Source organism: Dermacentor silvarum, chromosome 3 (assembly GCF_013339745.2).
Source record: "Dermacentor silvarum isolate Dsil-2018 chromosome 3, BIME_Dsil_1.4, whole genome shotgun sequence".
NCBI lineage: Eukaryota > Metazoa > Arthropoda > Arachnida > Ixodida > Ixodidae > Dermacentor > Dermacentor silvarum.
Window position 1 is genome coordinate 31,148,429 of NC_051156.1, and position 13,018 is coordinate 31,161,446.

The 13,018-nt window shown below is 48.5% G+C and overlaps 1 protein-coding gene across 1 annotated transcript in view; it reads right to left on the reverse strand.

Annotated features, from left to right (window-relative positions):
- Positions 1-575: 575 nt before the first annotated feature.
- The window catches only part of LOC125944206 (uncharacterized), a 459,580-nt gene continuing 447,137 nt past the window's right edge, over positions 576-13,018 (reverse strand). The window contains exons 3-4 of the mRNA XM_049664526.1: positions 5,596-6,468; positions 576-731 (exon numbers count right to left, since the gene is read on the reverse strand). Of these exons, the coding sequence (XP_049520483.1) occupies positions 576-731; positions 5,596-6,468 (1,029 nt within the window). The remainder of the gene's footprint in view (positions 732-5,595; positions 6,469-13,018) is intronic.

The following is a 13,018-nucleotide window of genomic DNA, read 5'->3' on the forward strand; positions in this document are numbered from 1 at the left end:
ATAGTAAAGCATTGTGCTGCTGTGCTGAGGGAACCCGGTTCGAATCCAACTGTCACCTTAACTTGGGTTACTGGCTAGTCCATATAATTAAAGCATTGTGCGTCTGGGCTGAGGGAACGCGGTTACAAACCACCGTCGTCCCAGCTTTGGTCTTCGGGTAGTCCATATTGTAAAGCATTGCGCTTCTGTACTGAGTGAACCCGGTTCGAAACCAACTGGCGGACAACTTGGGGCACTGGGTAGTTCATATAAAGACAGCATTGTGCTGCTGGGCAGAGGGAACCCGGTTACAAACCACCGTCGTCCCAGCTTTCGTCATTGGGCAGCTCATATAGTAAAGCATTGTGCTGCTGTGCTGAGGGAACCCGGTTCGAAACCAACTGTCACCTTAACTTGGGTTGCTGGCTAGTCCATATAATTAAAGCATTGTGCGTCTGGGCTGAGAGAACCCGGTTACAAACCACCGTCGTCCCAGCTTTGGTCTTCGGGTAGTCCATATTGTAAAGCATTGCGCTTCTGTACTGAGTGAACCCGGTTCGAAACCAACTGCCGGACAACTTGGGGCACTGGGTAGTTCATATAAAGACAGCATTGTGCTGCTGGGCAGAGGGAACCCGGTTACAAACCACCGTCATCCCAGCTTTGGTCATTGGGTTGTCCACATTGTAAAGCATTGAACTTCTGTACTGACTGAACTCGGTTCGAAACCAACTGCCGGCCAACTTGGGGCACTGGGTAGTTCATATAAAGAAAGGATTGTGCTGCAGGGCAGAGGGAACCCGGTTACAAACCACCGTCGTCCCAGCTTTCGTCATTTGGTAGCTCATATACTAAAGCATTGTGCTGCTGTGGTGAGGGAACCCGGTTCGAAACCAACTGTCGCCTCAACTTGGGTCACTGGCTAGTCCATATAAATAAAGCATTGTGCTGCTGAGCCGAGGGAACCCGGTTACAAACCACCGTCGTCCCAGCTTTGTACTTCGGGTAGTCCATATTGTAAAGCATTGCGCTTTTGTACTGAGTGAACCCGGTTCGAAACCAACTGCCGGACAACTTGGGGCACTGGGTAGTTCATATAAAGACAACATTGTGCTGCTGGGCAGAGGGAACCCGGTTACAAACCACCGTCGTCCCAGCTTTCGTCATTGGGCAGCTCATATAGTAAAGCATTGTGCTGCTGTGCTGAGGGAACCCGGTTCGAAACCAACTGTCACCTCAACTTGGGTCACTGGCTAGTCCATATAATTAAAGCATTGTGCGTCTGGGCCGAAGGAACCCGGTTACAAACCACCGTCGTCCCAGCTTTGGTCATTGGGTAGTTCATATAGTAATGCATTGCGCTTTTGTACTCAGTCAGCCCGTTACGAAACCGACTGTCGGCCAACTCAGGTCACTGGGTAGCCCATATAAAGATATCATTGTGGTGCTGGGCCAAGGGAACCCACTGAAAACCCACCGTCGTCCCAGCTTTGGTAATTGGGTAGTTCATATAGTAAAGCATTGCGCTTTTTTTATATGGACTACCCAGTGCCCTGAGTTGGCCGACAGTCGGTTTCGAACCGGGCTCAGTATAGAAGCGCAATGCTTTACTATATGAACTACCCAATGACCGAAGCTGGGACGACGGGAGTTTGTAACCGTGCTCCCTCGGCCCAGCTGCACAATGTTCTCTTTATATGACCAATGACCAAAGCTGGGACGATGTGCTGCTGTGTGGAGGGAACCCGGTTCGAAACCAACTGTCGCCTCAACTTGGGTCACTGGCTAGTCCATATAAATAAAGCATTGTGCTGCTGGGCCGAGGGAACCCGGTTCCAAACCACCATCGTCCCAGCTTTGGTCATTGGGTAGTCCATATTGTAAAGCATTGCGCTATTGTACTGAGTGAACCCGGTTTATTCTTTATTCTTTATTCAAACAAAACTCGCAGCGCCATTGGCATTATTGCGAGGGGCATAATACAGAGAAAAACAAATTAACAGAGTTTTGGCTCACAACCTCATCCGGTAACAAATTTCACTCCGATATGGTCCTCGGAAAGAAAGAAAACTTAAAAAGGTTAGTCCTGGTGGCATATTCCCGACATTTGAACACATGGTCTCTTCGGGTGGATAAATAATATGGAGGACGCAGATATGATGAGGCCTTGATTCCAGTTTGATTATGATATATAGTGTAAAAAAGCTTGAGACGAAGATTCTTGCGGCGTTCGCTTAGAGGAGTCCATCCTAGATTTCTCTTTAATTCCGTTGCACTATCAAACCGATTGTACCGCCCCAGGACATACCTTGCAGCGCTTGACTGAATGCGTTCCAGCGCTTTTATTCGTACGGAATGGGACGGATCCCACATAGGGCAGGCGTCCTCAAGTAATGGCCTTACGTAGGCTTTGTTGCAGCCTCTTTGAGGTGACTTCCCACGTGCTTGAGATTCCTTCGAAGTTAACCAAGTGAAGCTCCGGCCTTGCGCACAATGCAGTCAATGTGCTCGGACCATGATCCATCCTCAGATAAAGTCACTCCGAGATACTTATACGATGATTCCTGGCGAACAACTTGATTATCTAGATAGTAGCGATACCGCAGTTTATTAACTTTTTTGTGAAGCTGACATGCACGCATTTATTAATGTTCAAATTCATTCTGTTTAAACTGCACCACATTTTGATACGATGTAGATCTTCCAGCAGCTGTATGCAATCCGCCCAACTTTCCACATTACAGTACAGTGCACAATCATCAGCGAACAGACGTACAGTGGACTTGATTTCATTAGAAATATCATTAATAAAAATAAGGAAGAGCAGAGGTCCGAGTACGGAACCCTGTGGAACCCCAGACGTTACAGCAACACACGGAGAACATTTACCATTCAGAACAACTTGCTGTTTCCGCGATGTTAAATAGTCCATTATCCATTCTTTAACAGAGTTATCAATAATAATGTAAACAAGTTTCTGTAATAATAGCTGATGCGAGACAGTGTCAAAGACCTTCTGAAAATCTAAAAATAAACAATCAATCTATCCTCTACAATCGAGACTGGAGGCTATATCGTGGTAAAATTCGAGTAGCTGAGTTGTGCAAGAAAAACCTTTTCGAAATCCGTGCTGTTGAGTATTTAGAAATCCTATTGACGTAATAAGCTTAATTAAGGCCGTATAAATAATGTGCTCGAAAGTCTTACAACACTGTGGGCTGAGAGATATAGGTCTATAAAAACACACGTCTGCTTTGCTACCTTTTTTAAAAATTGGTACTACGTGCGCTAGCTTCCAGTCGTCAGGTAACTGGCCTTCACTGAGAGACTTGTTGAATATTACAAAAAGGTTTTTAGCTACCCTCGAGAGCAGTTTTTCAAAATTCTAGGAGATATACCATCCGGTCCTGTAGCTTTACATTCTTCTATGATATCAAGAAGCTTTGTTATACCTTCCATGGAAATTAATATAGGCTCCATTGCTGCGTATTTCTCTGACGATGGTCGAAGCGAAATCGGAGGCTCCGCAGTGAATACAGATTTGAAGAAATCATTAAATACGGCAGCTTTTTCTACGTCATCGGTAATTACCCTACCAATATGTTTTAAATCTGGAAGCCCAGAACACTCCGCACTGCACCTCTTAAAGAACTTCCAAAACTTATTATTATTATTATTATTATTATTGAAATCAGTGGCTAAGCTTTGAAAATAACGGTCTTTACACTCCGCTAATTTAGTTTTATACAGTGCCGTCAGATTCCGTAATTTGTTTAGAGAGGATAACGTTTTCCTTTTGAAATGTTCTGAATACGCTCTCTTGCATCGTCGGACCAGTCGAATTAGGTCGCCATTGATCCATGGCTTTCCTTTTCGCTTTACTTTGTTACTTCGAACACAAGGGACGTAACTTTGGGTGAGTGAGAGTATACGATTCTTAAAGATCAACCATAGCTCATTAGTATTTAGGGAATCAGCTAAACACTCGAACGATAAATAGTGGTCGTTCAACTGTTTTGAAATTTCAGTGTAGTTTGCTTTGTGGTAAAGGTAAATTGTACGGGACTCCCTAATTTTGGGGGGCGGAGAAGCAATAGCCAATCTAGCAACAACAACGTCATGGTCACTTATACCAGGAATAACACTCACGTTTGACAAAAAATCCGGGACATTGCAAAACAACAAGTCAAGAAGATTGGGGCCTCTTGTTGGCTGAGAAACATGCTGATAAAAACCAAGAGAAACTGACAATGTTTTCAATTGACCATGGGCTCCGGTATTAGAGTTCAACAAACAATGACCTTTATTCCACGTGACACCAGGAAGGTTAAAATCACCACCTAGTATAATGCACTCTTTAGAAAATGTTCGTGCAATTTTAAGCAGCTGGTTTAATATGTTAGGGTCAGAAGCAGGCGGGCGATAGAAGGCTCCTACAACAAACTTTATGCCATCGTTTTGTGTAATTCGACACCAAACGGACTCTGTAGGGTTCTGGTCAACGCGAAGCGCGCATCCTTGAAGCGATGCCTTTACGAGCACAAAAACACCACCGCCATGCGAAGATCTGTCCTTGCGATATGCGGTGAAATAGCTGGGAAAGACCTCGTGGTCAGCTACCGTAGGATCAAGCCAAGATTCAGTGCCAATAACAATATCAGCACCTACGCTGTTTATCAACCCTTCTAGTTCACCGACCTTATTTTTTACACTTCGGCAGTTGGTTACCAACCGGAGAAGATTACGTGGCTCCTTCACAATGCGAGTGCGTCACTTTCGCCTGCTGTATCGCACTATCTCATGTGCTTCAGAGTTCCATGTAAACGTTGCACCATCAATAATCAGCCTGTCATGAATAAGCTTAACAGAGTGCCCGCCTTGTTCTCTTTTTGCTTTGGCGTATTCCCATAGATGCTTTCTTTTTAAACGTACTTCATGAGAATAATCATTATTGAGAGACAGGCCGGTGTCTTTTAGTTTATGCGCATGTTCGAAAAGTTCGTTTTTTACATTATAATCACAGAGCCGTAAGATAACTGGTCGTTTACCGGTTTGCTTTTTAGCACCGACTCGACGAATTCTTTCTACGCAAGCTACCTTCACGCCCATCTTACTAGAGAACACATCGTCGATCACCTGCTCTCATAGCGACGCTGGCGTTTCTTCATCCGTTTCCTTCAGCCCATAGATAACTAGATTATTTCGCCGGCTGCGATTTTCCAGGTCGTCAATTTTAGAGTGTAATGCTGCAAAATCTTGGGACATTTGCTTAACCGCCTTTTCACAGTGGTCAAATTGCGCACTATATGACGAAATGCGCTTCAGTTCGCTTTCAAGGGAATTCAGACGCGAGTCTGTTCGGGCAATGTAGTCGTCAAGTTTTACAGAGACTACGCCTATCTTTTCGAGAATTTCTTTTTGGCCACTAATGAGCATATTGAGAAGTTGATCGTCTGGACCAGGATTCAAATCCACATCACCGCTGAGTAATAGCACAAGCATACATAAGCTATCGAAACAGTCGGCAATGCACACACAAAGAGCACTTGGGCAAGGCAGCACCACCAGGCACCTATACCTCGTTTTGTATTTAGAAAAAGAAGGATATGCACCAACCTGCAGTACAAACAGGAGCGGATTCAGCTGTGGCCGCATGCTGACGGTGCCACCTTGCCCAATGACGAAAGGAAAGTTGGGGGCGTGACACAGAGCATTCGCTGACGTTGACGATGTGGCTGCCGTTGGACCCATGGCAATACTCGAAAAAAGGCCGCAGCAGGGATAGTACGGTGGTACTTCGGTGAAGTTCAGGGCAGAAAAGCCTCTGTTGAAGCCTGCAGCGGTGAGCGTGGTCAGGGGAGGCCCAGGAACTGTTTCATCTCGTGCACATGCGCTGAACGATAGGACCTGCAGTACAAACAGGAGCGGATTTAGCTCTGGCCGCATGCTGACGGTGCCACCTTGCCCAATGACGAAAGGAAAGATGGGGGCGTGACACAGAGCATTCGCTGACGTTGACGATGTGGCTGCCGTTGGACCCATGGCAATACTCGAAAAAAGGCCGCAGCAGGGATAGTACGGTGGTACTTCGGTGAAGTTCAGGGCAGAAAAGCCTCTATTGAAGCCTGCAGCGGTGAGCGTGGTCAGGGGAGGCCCAGCAACTGTTTCATCTCGTGCACATGCGCTGAACGATAGGACCTGCAGTACAAACAGGAGCGGATTTATCTCTGGCCGCATGCTGACGGTGCCACCTTGCCCAATGACGAAAGGAAAGTTGGGGGCGTGACACAGAGCATTCGCTGACGTTGACGATGTGGCTGCCGTTGGACCCATGGCAATACTCGAAAAAAGGCCGCAGCAGGGATAGTACGGTGGTACTTCGGTGAAGTTCAGGGCAGAAAAGCCTCTATTGAAGCCTGCAGCGGTGAGCGTGGTCAGGGGAGGCCCAGCAACTGTTTCATCTCGTGCACATGCGCTGAACGATAGGACCTGCAGTACAAACAGGAGCGGATTTATCTCTGGCCGCATGCTGACGGTGCCACCTTGCCCAATGACGAAAGGAAAGATGGGGGCGTGACACAGAGCATTCGCTGACGTTGACGATGTGGCTGCCGTTGGACCCATGGCAATACTCGAAAAAAGGCCGAAGCAGGGATAGTACGGTGCTACTTCGGTGAAGTTCAGGGCAGAAAAGCCTCTATTGAAGCCTGCAGCGATGAGCGTGGTCCCGGGAGGCCCAGCAACTGTTTCATCTCGTGCACATGCGCTGAACGATAGGACCTGCAGTACAAACAGGAGCGGATTTATCTCTGGCCGCATGCTGACGGTGCCACCTTGCCCAATGACGAAAGGAAAGATGGGGGCGTGACACAGAGCATTCGCTGACGTTGACGATGTGGCTGCCGTTGGACCCATGGCAATACTCGAAAAAAGGCCGCAGCAGGGATAGTACGGTGGTACTTCGGTTAAGGTCAGGGCATAAAAGCCTCTATTGAAGCCTGCAGCGGTGAGCGTGGTCAGGGGAGGCCCAGCAACTGTTGCATCTTGTGCACATGCGCTGAATGATAGGACCTGCAGTACAAACAGGAGCGGATTTAGCTGTGGCCGCCTGCAGACGGTGCCACCTTGCTTCCTTCAGGGGTGATACGCTTGGAAAAGGAGCCTGCGCCCTGAATTCCCGTCAAAACCAACGTGAGCACGGCCGTTGAATTCCCGTCGAAACCAACTGCCGTACAACTTGGGGCACTTGGTAGTTCATATAAAGAAAGCATTGAGCTGCTGGGCAGAGGGAACCCGCTTACAAACCACCGTCGTTTCCAGGTTTGGTCATTGGGTAGTTCATATAGTAAAGCATTGCGCTTCTTTACTGAGTGAACCCGGTTCGAAACCAACTATCGGCCAACTTGGGACACTGGGTAGTCCATATAAATAGAACATTGTGCTGCTGGGCCAAGGGAACCCAGTGAAAACCCACCCTCATCGCAGCTTTGGTCATTGGGTAGCTCATATAGTAAAATATTGTGCTGCTGTGCTGAGAGAACCCGCTTCGAAACCAACTGTCACCTCAACTTCGGTCACTGGCTAGTCCATATAAATAAAGCATTGTGCTGCTGGGCTGAGGGAACCCGGTTACAAACCACCGTCGTCCCAGCTTTGGTCATTGGGTAGTCCATATTGTAAAGCATTGCGCAAATGTACTGAGCGAACCCGGTTCGAAACCAACTGTCGGACAACTTGGGGCACTGGGTAGTCCTATAAAGAAAGTATTGTGCTGCTGGGCCGAGGGAACCCGCTTACAAATCACCGTCGTCCCAGCTTTGGTCATTGGGTAGTTCATATAGTAAAGCATTGCGCTTCTCTACTGAGTGAACCCGGTTCGAAACCAACTGTCGGCCAACTTGGGGCACTGGGTAGTCCAAATAAAGAAAGCGTTGTGCTGCTGGGCCGAGGGAACCCGGTTACAAACCACCATCGTCCCAGCTTTGGTCAATGGGTAGTCCGTATTGTAAAGCATTGAGCTTCTGTACTGAGTGAACCCGGTTCGAAACCAACTGCCGGCGAACTTGGGGCACTGGGTAGTTCATATAAAGAAAGCATTGTGCTGCTGGGCAGAGGGAACCCGGTTACAAACCACCGTCATCCCAGCTTTCCTCATTTGGTAGCTCATATAGTAAAGCATTGTGCTGCTGTGCTGAGGGAACCCGGTTCGAAACCAACTGTCGCCTCAACTTGGGGCACTGGGTAGTCCATATAAATAAAGCATTGTGCTGCTGGGTCGAGGGAACCAGGTTCCAATCCACCGTTGTCCCAGCTTTGGTCATTGGGTAGTCCATACTGTAAAGCATTGCGCTTCTGTACTGAGTGAACCCGGTTCGAAACCAACTGCCGGCCAACTTGGGGTACTGGGTAGTTCATATAAAGAAATGATTGTGCTGCTGGGCCGAGGGAGCACGGTAACAAACTACCGTCCTCCCAGCTTTCGTCTTTGGGTAGTCCATATTGTAAAGCATTGCGCTTCTGTACTGAGTGAGCCCGGTTCGAAACCAACTGCCGGCCAACTTGGGGCACTGGGTAGTCCATATAAATAAAGCATTGTGCTGCTGTGTCGAGGGAACCAGGTTACAAACCACCGTCATCCCAGCTTTGGTCATTGGGTAGTCCATATTGTAAAGCATTGAATTTCTGTACTGAGTGAACCCGGTTCGAAACCAACTGCCGGCCAACTTGGGGCACTGGGTAGTTCATATAAAGAAAGGATTGTGCTGCTGGGCAGAGGGAACCCGATTACAAACCACCGTCGTCCCAGCTTTCGTCATTTGGTAGCTCATATACGAAAGCATTGTGCTGCTGTGCTGAGGGAACCCGGTTCGAAACCAACTGTTGCCTCAACTTGGGTCACTGGCTAGTCCATATAAATAAAGCATTGTGCTGCTGAGCCAAGGGAACCCGGTTACAAACCACCGTCGTCCCAGCTTTGGTCTTCGGGTAGTCCATATTGTAAAGCATTGCGCTTCTGTACTGAGTTAACCCGGTTCGAAACCAGCTGCCGGACAACTTGGGGCACTGGGTACTTCATATAAAGAAAGCATTGTGCTGCAGGGCAGAGGGAACCCGGTTACAAACCACCGTCGTCCCAGCTTTCATCATTGGGCAGCTCATATAGTAAAGCATTGTGCTGCTGTGCTGAGGGAACCCGGTTTGAAACCAACTGTCACCTCAACTTGGGTCACTGGCTAGTCCTTATTATTAAAGCATTGTGCGTCTGGGCTGAGGGAACCCGGTTACAAACCACCGTCGTCCCAGCTTTGGTCATTGGGTAGTCCATATTGTAAAGCATTGCGCTTCTATACTAAGGCAACCCGGTTCGAAACAAACCGGCGGTCATGTTGGGGTACTGGGTAGTCCATATAAAGAAAGCATTGTGCTGCTGGGCCGAAGGAACCCGGTTACAAACCACCGTCGTCCCAGCTTTGGTCATTGGGTAGTTCATATAGTAATGCATTGCGCTTCTGTACTGAGTCAACCCGGTTCAAAACCAACTGTCGGCCAACTTAGGGCACTGGGTAGCCCATATAATGAGATCATTGTGGTGCTGGGCCAAGGGAACTCACTGAGAACCCACCGTCGTCCCAGCTTTGGTAATAGGGTAGTTCATATAGTAAAGCATTGTGCTTTTTTTATATGGACTACCCAGTGCCCCAAGTTGTCCGGCAGTTGGTTTCGAACCGGGTTCACTCAGTACACAAGTGCAATGCTTTACTATATGAACTACCCAATGACCGAAGCTGGGACGACGGTAGTTTGTAACCGTGCTTCCTCGGCCAAGCAGCACAATGTTCTCTTTATATGACCAATGACCAAAGCTGGGACGATGTGCTGCTGTGTGGAGGGAACCCGGTTCGAAACCAAATGTCGCCTCAACTTGGGCCCATATGCTAGTCCATATCCGCCTCAACTTGGGTCCTTGGCTAGTCCATATAAATAAAGAATTGTGCTGCTGGGCCGAGGGAACCCGGTTATAAACCACCATCGTCCCAGCTTTGGTCATTGGGCAGTCCGTATTGTTAAGCATTGCGCTTTTGTACTGAGTGAACCCGGTTCGAAACCAACTGCCGTACAACCTGGGGCACTTGGTAGTTCATATAAAGAAAGCATTGTGCTGCTGGGCAGAGGGAACCCGCTTACAAACCACCGTCGTCCCAGCTTTGGTCATAGGGTAGTTCATATAGTAAAGCATTGCACTTCTGTACTGAGTGAACCCGGTTCGAAACCAACTGGCGGCCAACTTGGGGCACTGGGTAGTCCATATAAATAAAGCATTGTGCTGCTCTGTCGAGGGAACCAGGTTACAAACCACCGTCATCCCAGCTTTGGTCATTGGGTAGTCCATATTGTAAAGCATTGAACTTCTGTACTGAGTGAACCCGGTTCGAAACCAACTGCCGGCCAACTTGGGGCACTGGGTAGTTCATATAAAGAAAGGATTGTGCTGCTGGGCAGAGGGAACCCGATTACAAACCACCGTCGTCCCAGCTTTCGTCATTTGGTAGCCCATATACCAAAGCATTGTGCTGCTGTGCTGAGGGAACCCGGTTCGAAACCAACTGTCGCCTCAACTTGGGTCACTGGCTAGTCCATATAAATAAAGCATTGTGCTGCTGAGCCAAGGGAACCCGGTTACAAACCACCGTCGTCCCAGCTTTGGTCTTCGGGTAGTCAATATTGTAAAGCATTGCACTTTTGTACTGAGTGAACCCGGTTCGAAACCAACTGCCGTACAACCTGGGGCACTTGGTAGTTCATTTAAAGAAAGCATTGTGCTGCTGGGCAGAGGGAACCCGCTTACAAACCACCGTCGTCCCAGCTTTGGTCATAGGGTAGTTCATATAGTAAAGCATTGCACTTCTGTACTGAGTGAACCCGGTTCGAAACCAACTGTCGGCCAACTTAGGGCACTGCGTAGTCCATATAAAGAGAACATTGTGCTGCTGGGCCAAGGGAACCCAGTGAAAACCCTCCGTCATCCCAGCTTTGGTAATTGGGTAGTTGATATAGTAAAGCATTGCGCTGCTGTGCTGAGTGAACCCGGTTTGAAACCAACTGTCGGCCAACTTGGGACACTGGGTAGTCCATATAAAGAGAACATTGTGCTGCCGGGCCAAGGGAACCCAGTGAAAACCCACCCTCATCCCAGCTTTGGTCATTGGGTATCATATAGTAAAATATTGTGCTGCTGTGCTGGGGAACCCGGTTTAAAACCAACTGTCACCTCAACTTGGGTCACTCCCTAGTCCATATAAATAAAGCATTGTGCTGCTGGGCTGAGGGAACCCGGTTACAAACCACCGTCGTCCCAGCTTTGGTCATTGGGTAGTCCATATTGTAAAGCATTGCGCTAATGTACTGAGCGAACCCGGTTCGAAACCAACTGTCGACCAACTTAGGGCACTGCGTAGTCCATATAAAGAGAACATTGTGCTGCTGGGCCAAGGGAACCCAGTGAAAACCCTCCGTCATCCCAGCTTTGGTAATTGGGTAGTTGATATAGTAAAGCATTGCGCTGCTGTGCTGAGTGAACCCGGTTTGAAACCAACTGTCGGCCAACTTGGGACACTGGGTAGTCCATATAAAGAGAACATTGTGCTGCCGGGCCAAGGGAACCCAGTGAAAACCCACCCTCATCCCAGCTTTGGTCATTGGGTATCATATAGTAAAATATTGTGCTGCTGTGCTGGGGAACCCGGTTTAAAACCAACTGTCACCTCAACTTGGGTCACTCCCTAGTCCATATAAATAAAGCATTGTGCTGCTGGGCTGAGGGAACCCGGTTACGAACCACCGTCGTCCCAGCTTTCGTCATTGGGCAGCTCATATAGTAAAGCATTGTGCTGCTGTGCTGAGGGAGCACGGTTACGAACTACCGTCGTCCCAGCTTTCGTCTTTGGGTAGTCCATATTGTAAAGCATTGCGCTTCTGTACTGAGTGAACCCGGTACGAAACCAACTGTCGGCCAACTTGGGGCACTGGGTAGTCCATATAAAAAAGCATTGTGCTGTTAGGCCGTGGCAACCCGGTTACAAACCACCGTTGTCCCAGATTTGGTCATTGGGTAGTCCGTACTGTAAAGCATTGCGCTTCTGTACTGAGTGAACCCAGTTGAAACCAACTGTCGGCCAACTTGGGGCACTGGGGAGTCCATATAAAAAAGCATTGTGCTGCTAGGCCGTGGCAACCCGGTTACAAACCACCGTTGTCCCAGCTTTGGTCATTGGGTAGTCCATACTGTAAAGCATTGCGCTTCTGTACAGAGTCAACCCAGTTGGAAACCAACTGTCGGCCAACTTGGGGCACTGGGTAGTCCTATAAAGAAAGCATTGTGCTACTGGGTCGAGGGAACCCGGTTACAAACTACCGTCGTCCCAGCTTTGGTCATTGGGTAGTCCATATTGTAAAGCATCGCGCTTCTGTACTGAGTGAACCTGGTTCGAAAGCAACTGTCGGCCAAATGGGGGCAATGGGTAGCCCATATATTTATTTATTCACGTTCCCTCACAGGCTCCAGCATTGGAACATTATGTGAGGGGGGGAAACATAGATAGGGGTAAGGTCAGGAGCATAAGTAACATGACCATGCAAAACAATCCTTATTGACTGTCAGTACCCATCACTGAAAAGTAAACACAATATTATACAATAGTTAAAAATTACACCATCTTCCCGTAGGGGAACCCTGAGTAGTATGCGAAGCAGCCGTGGGGTGGACTCAAGTTCCCATTAGCTTTCAGTTCGTCGTTGCCGTTATGTTGCGGTACGTAGCTACCGTTATATTTACCGTGCGTTGCGAGAGGAGAACGAAAAGAGCGGAGCGCGCGCGCGTCATTGTACCGCGAGCTACAGTGCCCCCCCCCCCCCCCGGCAGAGTATGCAGCGCCTACCGTCGCGCCTCTAACCTAAGCTGCTTCGCAGTATCGCGCGTGGAGCCGCAGGTGTTGCCATTCGTTGCGCAATCCGGAGAGGAGAGGAGCGTCGGAGAGGAGAG